This window comes from Phragmites australis, chromosome 2 (genome assembly GCF_958298935.1).
Source record: "Phragmites australis chromosome 2, lpPhrAust1.1, whole genome shotgun sequence".
NCBI lineage: Eukaryota > Viridiplantae > Streptophyta > Magnoliopsida > Poales > Poaceae > Phragmites > Phragmites australis.
The window spans coordinates 40,016,803-40,029,859 of record NC_084922.1 but is presented as its reverse complement, the minus strand read 5'-3'; the positions used below and the strand labels follow the sequence as shown (position 1 = coordinate 40,029,859).

Below are 13,057 nucleotides of genomic sequence, written 5' to 3'. Positions count from 1 at the left end.
TGTTCACAAATGAGTCTAAGTGAGGTTTCAATGGCTAGTTACTATTGTTGTACACATAGGTTGGTCCGGTGTTTGTACTGCTGTTGACGCTGGATTATCTGGTGTTTACAGTTTATTTGAGCCATTGGAGCAACGGCTAGTTCGCGAGATTAAGGCTATAAATACCCCTCCACTTGGCCATTTGAATGGGCAGGAATCCAGATAAACTCATATACACCTGAGAAGACATCTAAGGCACCAAAGTGCTAAAAGTGATCATCCAAGGTAATTAAGCACAAAATTAAGAAGTGATTAGTACTATTAGGCCTAGAGAGATTTATTGCTAGGTATTTCTGCCTAGAGAGGGGATCGAGGAGTGATCCTACATTGTACCAAGTGGTAAGTTGGCACCTTGGAGTCTTGGTGACTCGTCGGCACTGTGAGACTTGGTGACTCATGCTTGTTGACCATCCGACTTGGTGTGAAGCGGCGGCAAGACGTTTGTACGGGGATACGGACACCCTTGCCTTGGTCACTCAAACTTTGAAGTGAAGATGGCGGCAAGTGACTAGAAGAGAGGCTTATGATGAGGTCTTACCTTGATGGCTTGATGGCTCAACCTACTTGAGGTCTAGGTGGCTCAAGGGTCATGACTGGGTACCGTCCGGGAGCAATATCCTTAGTAGCTACTCCAACGTGGACTAGGATGGTGTTTATGCTATCGATATCATGAGATAAAAATCTCTTGTGCCGAGTTTGCTTTTTCTACCATATTTACGTTTTCGCATTTACATACTTACAATCTGTCATCGCATGTTTGCCTTTCTAGAGTATCTTACTAGGATTGACTATAGGTTGCAAACCTTTTGAACGGTACGAGTAGACACACTAGATAAATCTAGAGCACATTTGAATAGAAATTGAAATAGGTTTATCTTGTGAAGTTTTTGGAGCTGATAAGTTTTAGATGTCCTAATTCACCCCCTCTTAGGACGTCATTGGTCCTTTCAACTACTCTATGGGCTTATCACCGTGCTCATGGATTATGTTTCAAGTGCAATGAATGGTAGAGCCATAATCATTAGTGTGCCTCTCAAGTGCAAATACATGTCGTTGAAGAATTGTTAGATTTACTGTAGAATTTTGAAGTGAAGAGTGATGGGTTTTCAGAAGTTGAAATTGAGGAGGACACTCTGATGACTATATCGAAGATTGCAGTTCAGGGAACTGAAGGACCTTGGACAGTCAGACTTTGTGGTATGATTGAGGATAAGGAGGTTCTAATCCTTGTGGATTCCGGTAGCTCACACAATTTTATTAATGAACAGTTGGTCATTCAGTTACAACAACAGCCGACTGAAATTCCTCCTGGTTCAGTGCGAATAGCTGACGGTGGTGTGTTAACCTATACTATAGAATTGACCAACTATGAATGGTGGGTGCAGGGCTTGTCCTTCAGTACCAATTTTAGAGTTCTAAAACTCGGTTGTTACGATGTGGTGTTGGGAATGGAATGGCTCGAGCAGCATGATCCCATGGTTACTGAATGGAGGAACAAACATTTGTGGTTTACTTATTAGGGATCTCTGGTTTCTTTACAAGGCATTCGACCAAAGTTACTCCAATGTTCAGCTTTGTTAGGAGTTCAATTACAGCAACTATTGTAGCAGAATGCCATTCAACACATAATTCATTTCAGCGGGGATAGTGGTGCAATGTCAGTACCAGATCAAATAACTCCTAGTATTCAATAGCATCTGACAATACACCACAATCTTTGAAGAACCTACTGCATTACCACCCCACCGGTCATGGGATCGCCACAATACTCTTTTGCAAGGTTCTAAATTGCTCAGTATTCGTCCCTATCGCTATACTCCAGCCCAAAAATAAAAAATTGAGCACCAAGTGTCTGACATGTTGAAAGTTGGTCTTATTCGACACAGTTCCAATCCGTTTTCTTCACCCGTGTTGTTAGTCAAGAAAAAGGATGGGTCATGGCGCTTTTGCGTGGATTTTTTACATCTCAACGCAATGACTGTCAAAAACAAGTATCCACTGCCCATTATCCACGAACTTCTTAATGAATTGACTACAACCCATTGGTTCACTAAGTTGGATCTACATGCGGGATATCACCAATTCCAGTTAAACGAGCAAGATGAGTTCAAAATTGCATTTCAGACGCATCACGACCATTTTGAGTTTTGAGTGATGTTGTTTGGTCTCTATAATGCTCCAGCGACGTTCCAAAGCACAATGAATGAAATTCTTGCTCTTCTTCTCCGGGTTTGTGTGTTGGTCTTCATCGATGACATTTTGATTTACAATGCTTCTTTGTCTCTACACGAACAACACACCAAAGTTGTCTTTGATCTTCTCCACAAGCATGGTCTGAAGGTGAATTTATCGAAGTGTACATTTGCTACTCATTTCAGCTGATGTATTGTTGCCCGGAGATAAGATCGAGGAGGTCCGCAGTTGGCCAACACCGATGAATGTCAAGGAATTGCCAAGCTTTTTGGTTTTGGCGGGGTATTACTACAAGTTTGTGCGAGATTATGGAATGATCAGTAAACCGTTAACAGATTTGTTGTAGAAACAATCGATTTTGGTTTAGACTATAGTGGAGTCAGCGGCCTTTCATGAACTAAAGACTAAACTGACCAATGCACTAGTGCTCACTTTGCCCAACTTTTAGAAGCATTTTGTGATTGAAACCGATGCAAGTGACAAAGGAACCGATGCAGGAGGGACATCCCATTTCTTTTCTCAGTCGAGTTTTGTGTCTGAAGAATCAAGGTATGTCGGTCTATGAGAAGGAGTATTTAGCTCTTTTGATGGCTATTGATCACTGATGTCCATACCTTCAGCATGCGGAATTCACCATCCACACTGACCACAAAAGCTTAATTCATCTTTCGGAGCAACGATTACACACTCTTATTCAACACAAAGCATTTACCAAATTATTGGGCCCCAGTTACACAATTCAGTATCACCAAGGACAGTTCAACAAGGTAGCTGATGCCTTATCGCGCAAACCAGGCATGCCTTCTACCGAATATTTAGCATCAAACTAAGCGGGTTTTTGCAATGGGTGATCGTGTTTATATCAAGTTACAACCGTATATTTAGTCTTCGATTGCTCATTGCCCAAATTAAAAGCTTTCTTTTCGGTATTATGTATCGTTCACCATTACCGAGCATGTGGAATCAGTGGCATACAAATTGGAATTACTAGCTAGACCTCTCATTCATCCGGTTGTTCACGTGTCATTACTGAAGAAAGTTGTCGGTCTAACAATAGCCTTTAGTCAGAATGTGCCGCCCTCAACATCGGTTCTTCAGGTTGCTAAGGTGCCCGAGCAGATCCTGGATTGTAAATTGGTGAAATGGGGAGCTGCTACCATTCCTCATGTGTTGGTTCAGTGGCAAGGATTGCCTTCACACCTGGCTACCTGGGAAGATGTCGTGGCTCTGCATTGGTGCTTTCCTTATTCAACGGCTTGGGGTTAAGTCGACTCTGAAGGAGACGAGAATGTCAGGACCTTGGCACCACAAGAGCAGACAGAGGCAACGGAGAAGACCGTAACGGAGGAGGAGAGGCCCACAGGATAGGGAGAGACGAGTGAGTAGCTGGCGATGTGTTGTCATGCGTTGTAACGGAGAGGCCGGCAAGTATATAAGCCGTGCCGGACGAGAACAGTGATAGGCTGGATGTGAATGATTAAATCTATGAATGATCATTCCGTGCTAAGCACATCCCTCTAGCGTGACTCGAGACATCTTCTTCTTCCTCCCGCCCCTTTTTGTCCTTCCAGAACCTTCTAGAATCTTCTATTCCTACCTTTCCCTAGCAGGTCCGTAACAGGTGACAGGGAGCTCAGAATGGGCGACACTAGCCGGGAAAGGGAATAGCGAGAGGAAGCCAGAAAAGGAGGAGGGTGTGGAAAGGAGGGGGTGTGCGAACTAAAGATGGCCAAGTGGGTCGGGTCAAATGGGCCGGCACGAGGCACGACCATTTTGGCCTGGCATAGGCATGGCACGGCACGACGACTTGGGTCGTGCCTGGGCCGAAGCCGCGGCACGACGGGCCGGTACGGCACGGTCCGTTTAACTGTTTATATTTTTATATTATTTTATATAATTTGCTTAGATCTAATACCATATAGGATATGTGGTACAATGGTAGTGTGTTTGACTCACAAGTAGAAGGTCAGGTGTTCGATTCCGAGTAAAAGCAAGTTTTTGTGATTTTTTTCAATTTTCCGTGAGCTGACGGGCTGATGGGAAAAAAATTATCGAGCCTACAGTGCCGCGGGCCGGTACGGTACGGCTCGATCTTAAATGGATCATATCTGGGCTGGAGTCGTAGCACATAGGCCGACACAATACAACTCATTTAGCTAACAGACCTAAACAGACAATACCTAAACGGGTCATGACACAATAGATCCATATAATACCGGACCAGACCGGACCATCCATTTGGCTCTGGAGCTAAGGAGCAGCCCCTATGCCGTGTATAACATTCACGGAGAAAGCGGCCCACGTTGCCCATCTCAAGTGCGGGTGAGCGGGTCCGTCACACCAGTCACCGAACCCAGCGCACGCGCTAACCTGGCCCACCTAGCCCGCTGTTAGTCGCCCCACACGACGCCGCCTCGCCGCCGGCTTCGCAACCTCCAACTCTCTCGCGCGCGCTGCAACCAGGCGGCCCGACCGGCGCGTGGAGCTCTCGCGCCTGGGACAGACAGGAAACCCGCGGATGGCTGCTGACTCTGTAGCCCCAGCGCCTTCCTCCGGCTCCGGCTGGGACTTCACCTGGTGACTCCTCGATCCGCCCTTCTCGCTCCTTTTAGTGGTCACACACTCACACTCGTGCGTCGTTGCATTCAGATTTGCATGTCACCGTAGCTTACTGTTGGTTTATAAATGTGATTTGGTTGTTTCCTTGTTCAGCAATATGCGATTACGTCTTCTTTGTTCAATGCTGAGCGCTGACTGCGGCGCAAGCTTTCCGCGTATGCTATTTCCGCATGCTTGATTTGTGCTCGACGGATTGCCTAAGAGAAAGAAGCGTTATTTAAGGCAGAAAATAACTCTCTGGGATCTACGTATAATTAACGCGTGAAAATTAAGGCTGCGAGCGTCTAATCCAGCATTCGTAGTAGTGAAGTACATCGAGTTATTTTGTTTTCTTGAGCAACTTGAACTGACATACCAGCGGCAGCTGATCAGTGGACTCAATGATACAGCCATATATTAGATCGCTTCAGTCAGTCGTAGTTTTGTTTCATCAGTGTTGAGATGGCAACTAAGTAATCCGAAGCAATCAATCATAGTGCTAAGGCGATTGAAAATAAACTGTAAAACTGATGTACGTAGCATCTGTTTGGAAGTTATGATTGTGCGCTACCTTTTTGCAGATTCCTGGCCAAGCAGGATTTGTATTCATACTTTCATAGCATGAACTGTCGAAAATTGGATGGTTTTATGAAGATGGGTAAAGCAGTGAGTTGGCTGCTCAACTTTATGAATTAGTGTTACGAAACCATGTATTTTCATGAATGATTGTTGGGAAAAATTACTGAAAATTTGTGGGAATTGGTTGTTTGTAGATCTAGTTTGGCAAGCCCAGCCTTACCGAGTAATCGAGGGTAGAGTTAGCTTGATACCAGTTGCTTGCTTTCCATATTGGCCCTTTAACACCTTGCTCTAATAAGAATTGAGATGCTATTACTGTTGTGTCAGAAAATTGCAATGACTTGATACAGATGTTACCCTTACTGCCCACTCACAATTTTGCTTGTGTTGTTAATGATTCCTGGGTAGCGTGCAGCACTGACATTTGGTTTGGCAGTAATTTTGAAGTTGATTATGAGTCTGAGGAACATGCATCCATTGTCTACAAAACGTTAGCTGTTGACAAGGAGGTAAAGAAGTCGTATTCTACTATTTAACAGCAGACAATCCGCATTCATGAACTCATCAAATTTTCTATTTTCCGACAACCTGTGGCTTTGTACTGCAGTTGCAGCCTGACAAGGTCAAGAGGGAGATGACTCTTTCTGGCAGCAAGCTTCTCGTGTTAGTTATCCATTCTGGCATCACTAACAACTGTCTTTGCATTGCTGCATCAGGTCTAAGACTTAAGTCCTCTGATTTGCGCAGGCACTTTGCGGCAGTAGAGGCCCGGTTTCTGCGAGCATCATTCAGCGCATTTGTGAATCTTATGGTACTCGTGACGAAGCTTGTCGAAGAATATGGTGTGGCCAAGGAAGGGCATTCTTGATGAACAATTTTCATGCACTGCACCATCGAGTTCTTTTTCGTCCACCTGTGAGCATTTTGGACAGTCTGTATCAGTGAATTTGCTCTTGATTTGTCAAGCTAGATCCTAGCTACTATATACGAGTATGCAGGAACATGCTTATACCAAAAGCCGTCAAGGATGCATGAGCAAGCCCTATTCACACTGTCATAGCCTCAATACGATGGGAAACCTAAACTCAACTAAACCTAAGTTATAAACTGGCTGCAACAGGTACTTAGACACACCCCAAGGGATTATGTGAATAGTGACACACACACACACACACAGGGATTATATGCTTCAGCTATATGTGTGCGAGACACGCATTCCCACGTGATCAATGGGTTCCACAACTGATTGACTACTCTACACATAATTGGAATCAGTCTGTAAAGGATCAGCATTGTATAGATCGAAATGGACAGCTGGGCTTGGCATTATGAAGGTAGGGGGCGATTGATCGAATTCATTGTCCGCTCGATCGACAATATAGGATAAATGGCAAAGAAATATGGCTGCTTTCTCCTGTAGATCTGCCCAATTTTTATGTGGAGCTGAAGATGATTCATGGGGTGAGAGCATGCGTTGTAGCAGTGCACCTTGTCGTGACATGAAAGCACATAGGATCAACCTAGCTAGCTAGCTAGCTCAAAGCCATCGCCCGTCGCCTTGCAAGCGGTGGCAAAATAATTGGCACCTCTGATGCTATCACCGGCGCAGCTTGCGGCAGCGGCGGTGGCACTATGACCTCCGAGGAGAGGAAGTTGATGCGATGGGAAACAACCTTCATGCGCACCTCCAGCACCGACTTGACGTCGGCGGCGAGCTCCGGGAACAGATCGTCGTTGCCGTGGCGGCGACCGAGGCTGAGGTTGATCTCGAGGTCACGGTCGGCGAGCTTGCCGTCGTGCAGCTTCTTCCTCAGCTTCTCGATGCGCTGGCGCAGGAAGCCCTCGTACTCGAGCATCTGCTTGTGCTTGGAGCCATCGTTACAGGTTCGGCCTCCAGCCACACCCATGCATGGAATGTAATCACTGGTCACTAATTGAGGCAGCTCGAGATCCTGATCGAACTTGTGTACGCACTCCAAAAGTACAAAGTGCTTGAGTGCACTCGCAAGGATGGACCGGGTGGCCACAAGCCGTCAACACAATTCCCTCGGTTCATGGGATGTGTAGCTTGTGAGGGTACAGTGAATGCAGAAACGGAAGGTAGTTACAATATCCAGGGTTTTCGACAGCTCACAAGCTTAACATGCAGATTTCGTTCTTGAGATTATAGGCAACCTGTTTCTCAATAAGGAAGAGTTCTCGAGATATCTACATGTTACACGATATCTGACAATGATACGATTATATTACATTCAGAATCGCGTATCACCAGCAGTTCGAAGGGGCAGTGATACGGACAAGTGTAGGACCACATGTAGAATTCTATGTACAGAGAACGGTCGACAGTGCAGATACATCAACTTGCGACTAGGACGAACGCAAGACTCCGTGGCATTGTTATCGTGATTTCGCTACTGCATATCCATAACCAGGCAGTGAAGTGGCACAGAGACAAAGTGACGATCTTTTGGCAGCAATGTTCTTCATGAAGCCACCATCTAGCATTGAGGCGCCATACTGATCCGTTAGCAGTGAGTGTTCTTCGATCCGAGCTTACCGTCTAGCTAGCTGATAATGGGCTTGCATAATGGCCTTCATTTAATCATCCTCCAGATCACTGAAGGATACATCTTCCTCCTCCCCCACCGAAGTGGTGTTGCCAGTTTTTCTGGGCACAGAGGCCATATCCTGAAGCCAGTCGTCCACTTCTTTGTCATCATCATCCGCAGTGTGCAGGTTAGACTTCTCGGTGGGTACACTCTTCATCTCATTTTTCACCACCAACTCTTCTTGAATAACAGACTTGTCAATTATTTCCGCCTCAGTGGTTGAAATAGGATGCTTGTAAGCCTTAACGTCCGTCATAGGATTAGAAGTTGGTTCTTGGGATGATGGAGCTTCAAATATCCCACTCTTGTTTTGGGTCCTTGAGGGTGACAATTCTCTATCTTCAGGTTGGGTAGAGGGAACATTCCTGTTTTCTGATGACGGCCCACCATCCTTGCACCCCTCAGATGATAGCTTGTTCTTTGTCGGTGAACTTTGCAGTAATTCTTCTCTTGCTTCCAGGATCTGCATGAAACAGAATGCTTAAAGAAGGTGAAATTCAACAATAAGCATAGATGCACAGTTCTAGTTTGTAATGACGTAAAATGCAGCAAGAAACTTCCCTTCCAAACGTACTACTACAAGAAAAATCTCAGGTATGATCCACAACTTCCATATTTATCATTATGATATGCTAAGTTGTCAGTATATTTTTCCATGGATGGTATGCATATGTTTTTTTTTTCTTTTTCAGAATAGGAGGCTACAAAGGGGTCTCCCGGTGCCAACGTTGGGGATCAAACCCAAGTCGCCGGCTTGAGAGGGAGCCCAGGTATGCATATGTTGACTGCACAAGAGAACACATGATACTAATAGCAGTATGATGCGATCCACAACCTTTGCATCTGTACACCATTACATCAATTATGCAATTTGTCGTAGTTTCATGGATCACATGCACATTTGACTATACGAGGAAATTAGTTAACAAAAAAGGGCAAATACTGAAGGATAACACGCAAAATAGTTAGGCAATACTTAATTTCAGAAACTAGGATCTCCCTTTAGAAGGCTTTATTTTTCAGTAATCAAGATTATCTCCACAAGAAATGACAATGTTGAATATAAATCTGCCGCTTAATCTCAATCTATCTGACAATGGCTGGAACATAGAAATGGACATAAAAAAGTTCTTGATCAACAAATGTTGAATACGAAGATGAGATGTTCATCAAGAGTAATCAACAAGCTTTATGTGCCTACATCATCTAGTACTCATCAGGCTTCATGTGCTTATATTGTCTATCACACTATGATGCCACATTTGGGCTTAGTTCTGCTAACAATCTTTAGTTGTTACTGTATTCTATTGTATTCCCATTAACCCAGCAATAGAGAACTTATTTAAGCTCCGAGGAAGATTATTTGTAACTTGTAACTGTGATGATACACCCTGGATATATAATTTGTCAACAGGTAGTAGTGCCAGAAGCAGTATAATATCATGCACCCACATGACCCAAAGCTAAGTTTCTACAGATAGTGTTAAGTTTATATTCAGTAGGATGCAATACAATATAAAAGCCAGGCTAACGAAATTTTGCATAGTTTGAGCTCCATTCATATTTGAGCTAAGCTTGACCCCAGCCTCAGGTTTGTACCAATCAACTCGAGCTCAGCTTATTCACAATGAACTGTTTCATAGAAAGGTCAGACACTATGCTAATGAAACAAAAGAACAAGCTGTGTGTTGCGCACATAGGGTAATGTGCCCTGCTTTGCTTAGTAGTTCAGCATGTCTTGGTAATGTTAGCTCACTCTAAACTTGTTGCAGTCTTAATGTCTTATATATCCATAAGACCAATGAATCAGGGCATTTCAACATTTCATGCTAAGCCAAGTGCAAGGAGCTGCCTTTTTTTCAACATGAAATATGTCATGATGAATGCTAATCATGGGGTGTGGGTGTTTTTTTTTTTGGGGGGGGGGGGGGGGGGTGAATAGTGTTTTCCATAGATAAATCTTACAATCAAAAGACAAACACTTGCTTTGTATAGTTCATATATCTAAATGAGTAATTAGATTTGGATAAGATTTATATAAGCTGCCTTCCCAATAGAGTCTATAGGCACATGTTTCTGTTTGGATAATTGTAAGTTACCATTCATGGCAACAAATAGATGTGATAATCCATAATCAATTAAGAAAATCTTTCCACGGATAGAAAAATGACTGCAGCAAAGGACAGGGAGTGTACTTGTGGTGTTGAAAGAAGTTCAGCGTCTTGCATGTTGAGTTTTGAATGGAGAAGCACAAAATAGATCTTCCAAAAGCATGCTTCACTCATATTGGTTGAGCAGAGCTCAGTCCTGAGATATGACAGTCCTGGCACAAGGTGCTCTATAGCCACTGCATGTGCATATTGTGCGTCTGACAGTTCAAAATCTAAACGCATAGAAGCATAGCAGATATAAGCCAAGGAACTGAGGAAAATAATCTGGTACAATAAGCAACGTGTGACATACATCATGCATGATGGAACGAGATGCAAACAATGCCTCAAATCGTTCAACTCATACATGTTGAACCTATAATAGTCAACTCCAAACACAGTTGTGACCAGAGCAAAAGTACGGTAAACAATTACAGTATCGCAAGACATCATTTACTATGTAGGTAAAAATTATGATTATGCCATAAATAACAGGACGATTAGCAATTCATATGTTCTGTCTGCTCAAAGGCGGATAACTAACATATTTGTTGGATAGAATATACTTGCTCGTTACAGTTTGCATATGTAATGAAATCAATTGTGAGCTTGATCCCTTGGATACGACTGAAGTCTGAATGTTGCCCAAGTTTGCAAAGCATTCGAAAATAAGTGTCCCTTTCACTTATTCACCAAAGGGAGTGGCACCCCACTCATTTATATGCAATAGAAAGGCTGAAGTGATTGATATATTATTAGAACTCAATCAATTTGTTATGAGCTCAACGAATCATCAGACTTTCGATGCTGGTTATGAGCTTTGAGATTGTATGTGTATTTAGCTGTTAACTCTTACCTGTTTGGCTTGTTGCTTTCTTTTTCTTTTGAACGTGTTTGCTGCTTTTTTTATATTTTGCCTCTGGTAGTGGTAGACCCCTCTAAAGCCTCTCGTGAATGATAATGATATACTGAACACTGATATTTTTGTGGAAACTGGGACTTTGTAATAATTCAATACACATTACAAAACAATAAAAAAAAATCTGTAGGTAATTATGACATTTATGAGGAAGAGCATATTGGCGGCACAGCGGTCAGTACGGACTATCATTACTTTCTAATCATTGAAGTTAGCAATAGTTCAAAAAGGATTCCTCGGTTATAAACTAGTGGGGAGAGAGATTTTGCGATTACTACTCCCCCCGCTAAAGCTTAGCAAATGCAACCTAGTCTGATCATTACTAGAGCTCAAATGCTAAAGTTAAAATGAACAGACAAGGTTGCACTCCAAAAGCCTTAATTTTAGTCTTAAGAGAATATTAGTTTCAGTCACTCAAATTGACAAGCATAAGCAGTTAGAATAAAAGGTATCCCCTCCGATTCACCTCTGATCAACTACTGTGGCAACAAAGTGAGCTCAAACTTGAGCAAAAACAAGCAGTACAGTACACCCAAAGCAGCACAATTAATCGCTCGAGCACTTCAGTCTGATGCTACTGGCTCTTACCATTCGCGTGCCGGTCGTCAACGTACAAGGGGAAATCGAGCCATGTCTTGGGATGCTCCGAGATGTGTCTCACGAACACCACCACATCCTCGGTCACACCGACCGCCTCGCCCTTCCCCTCCTCCTCCTCCCCGGGGCCGAACGGAATGAACGACGACGCAATCCTGGATATCTCCGTCACGGCGTTGGCGTTCGACAGCATCGAGATGCCGCTCCTCACCCTGCCCCCGATCTCCGCCAGGTCGCTCCGGATCCCGGCGATCCGCGGCGATTGAGCTCCCTCCTGCTCCGCCGCCTCTGCATCAGCCGCCGCCGCCGACTCCTCCTCCTCCTCGACCTCGGGCGGCGGCGCAAGGAAAGAGGCGACGCCCCAGAAGCGGCGGGTGAGGGACTCGGTCAGCTCCGAGATGTCGCCCTTCACGCCGCGGCTCGGGGTGTCCGGCTGCTCGTCGGGGTCTCCGGCGTCAGCGCTGGCGTGGTCGGACAAGCGCGGGTGCAGCGGGTTCTTGTCGTCGGAGGTGGACTCGGAGTCAGATTCGTCGTCGGAGTGGGCGGAGGAGAGGGTGGCCGCGATGGAGCGCGCGAGCCATGACATCGCGGCGAGCTCGTGCCGTGCGTGCGGGCGGCGGGCTGGTAGGCGGGCTGGTGGAGTGGCGAAGAACAGGGAGAGTGACGGCCGGCGGAAAGGGGGAGAGGATCGGTGCGTGTTCGGTACGGATGCGTCTGGATAGAGGAAATTAATTTGACGGCCGTGATCGAGTTTAGATCGCCGGCGCCAGAGTGGTTTTGGAGAAAAGCACAGGTTTATTGTGTTGATCAAACTTAGTTTTTGTGTTCATTTGTTGGCCAGAGACAAGACATGTTGTAGGTTGAAGGTGTCAATCAAAATGCTACTCCCTTCGAATTTGTACGAGCAAACTATATAAAAAATAAATCAGAAATATGCTTTACTGTCACTAAAAATGCTTCTTAGCATCACAGTTCTAGTACTTGAAAACATAATAGTCAAAGCGAGCCTTAGATAGAGTAAGTGAATAACACAAAATAGAAAGAAACGAGCACCAAGGGAAAAAAAAAACGAGGGGCGGGCTTACATGTGGGGTGGTACAGTATACATATAGTATATTTTTTATATTTTTTTATTGTTTCGTGTAAAAGAGTTAATCTTGATATGTTATGTTTGGAACGTAAAGATTTATAAGCTAGTCTGAATCTATTTAAATTGTTAGTATGATATTAAGTCTATCACACCAGAACATTTAAATCACACGATCTGAAACAAAAATATTGATGGATCGAGATATTACATTAAAAAATTGACTTTGCTAAACATGATATGCATTTGGAATAAGTGAATTTAAGTAAAGCCTCCTCTTATAGTA

The 13,057-nt window shown here is 44.2% G+C and overlaps 2 protein-coding genes across 2 annotated transcripts; one reads left to right on the top strand and one right to left on the bottom strand.

The window, feature by feature from the left end:
- The first annotated feature begins 4,559 nt into the window (after positions 1-4,559).
- LOC133908825 (uncharacterized) lies at positions 4,560-6,461 on the top strand. The gene is made up of 4 exons (XM_062350999.1): positions 4,560-4,809; positions 5,846-5,918; positions 6,017-6,072; positions 6,157-6,461. The coding sequence occupies exons 1-4, from the start codon at positions 4,751-4,753 to the stop codon at positions 6,275-6,277; spliced, it is 309 nt and encodes a 102-aa protein (XP_062206983.1). The 5' UTR covers positions 4,560-4,750; the 3' UTR covers positions 6,278-6,461.
- Positions 6,462-7,512: 1,051 nt separating this feature from the next.
- On the bottom strand, positions 7,513-12,406 carry LOC133908824 (uncharacterized). The gene is made up of 3 exons (XM_062350997.1): positions 11,676-12,406; positions 10,214-10,401; positions 7,513-8,481 (listed from the first exon to the last, which is right to left on the bottom strand). The coding sequence occupies exons 1-3, from the start codon at positions 12,268-12,270 to the stop codon at positions 8,008-8,010; spliced, it is 1,257 nt and encodes a 418-aa protein (XP_062206981.1). The 5' UTR covers positions 12,271-12,406; the 3' UTR covers positions 7,513-8,007.
- Positions 12,407-13,057: the final 651 nt, after the last annotated feature.

Excerpts from the sequence above, each read along its gene's own strand:
- LOC133908825 (XM_062350999.1), top strand. The coding sequence starts at position 4,751 with ATGGCTGCTGACTCTGTAGCCCCAGCGCCTTCCTCCGGCTCCGGCTGG. Across the intron at positions 4,810-5,845 it reads TCCGGCTGGGACTTCACCTG|TAATTTTGAAGTTGATTATG; the intron begins GTGACTCCTCGA and ends TTGGTTTGGCAG. Across the intron at positions 6,073-6,156 it reads TCTGGCAGCAAGCTTCTCGT|GCACTTTGCGGCAGTAGAGG; the intron begins GTTAGTTATCCA and ends TGATTTGCGCAG.
- LOC133908824 (XM_062350997.1), bottom strand. The coding sequence starts at position 12,270 with ATGTCATGGCTCGCGCGCTCCATCGCGGCCACCCTCTCCTCCGCCCAC. Across the intron at positions 10,402-11,675 it reads TGACGACCGGCACGCGAATG|ATTTTGAACTGTCAGACGCA; the intron begins GTAAGAGCCAGT and ends CTATGCGTTTAG. Across the intron at positions 8,482-10,213 it reads AACTTCTTTCAACACCACAA|ATCCTGGAAGCAAGAGAAGA; the intron begins GTACACTCCCTG and ends TGTTTCATGCAG.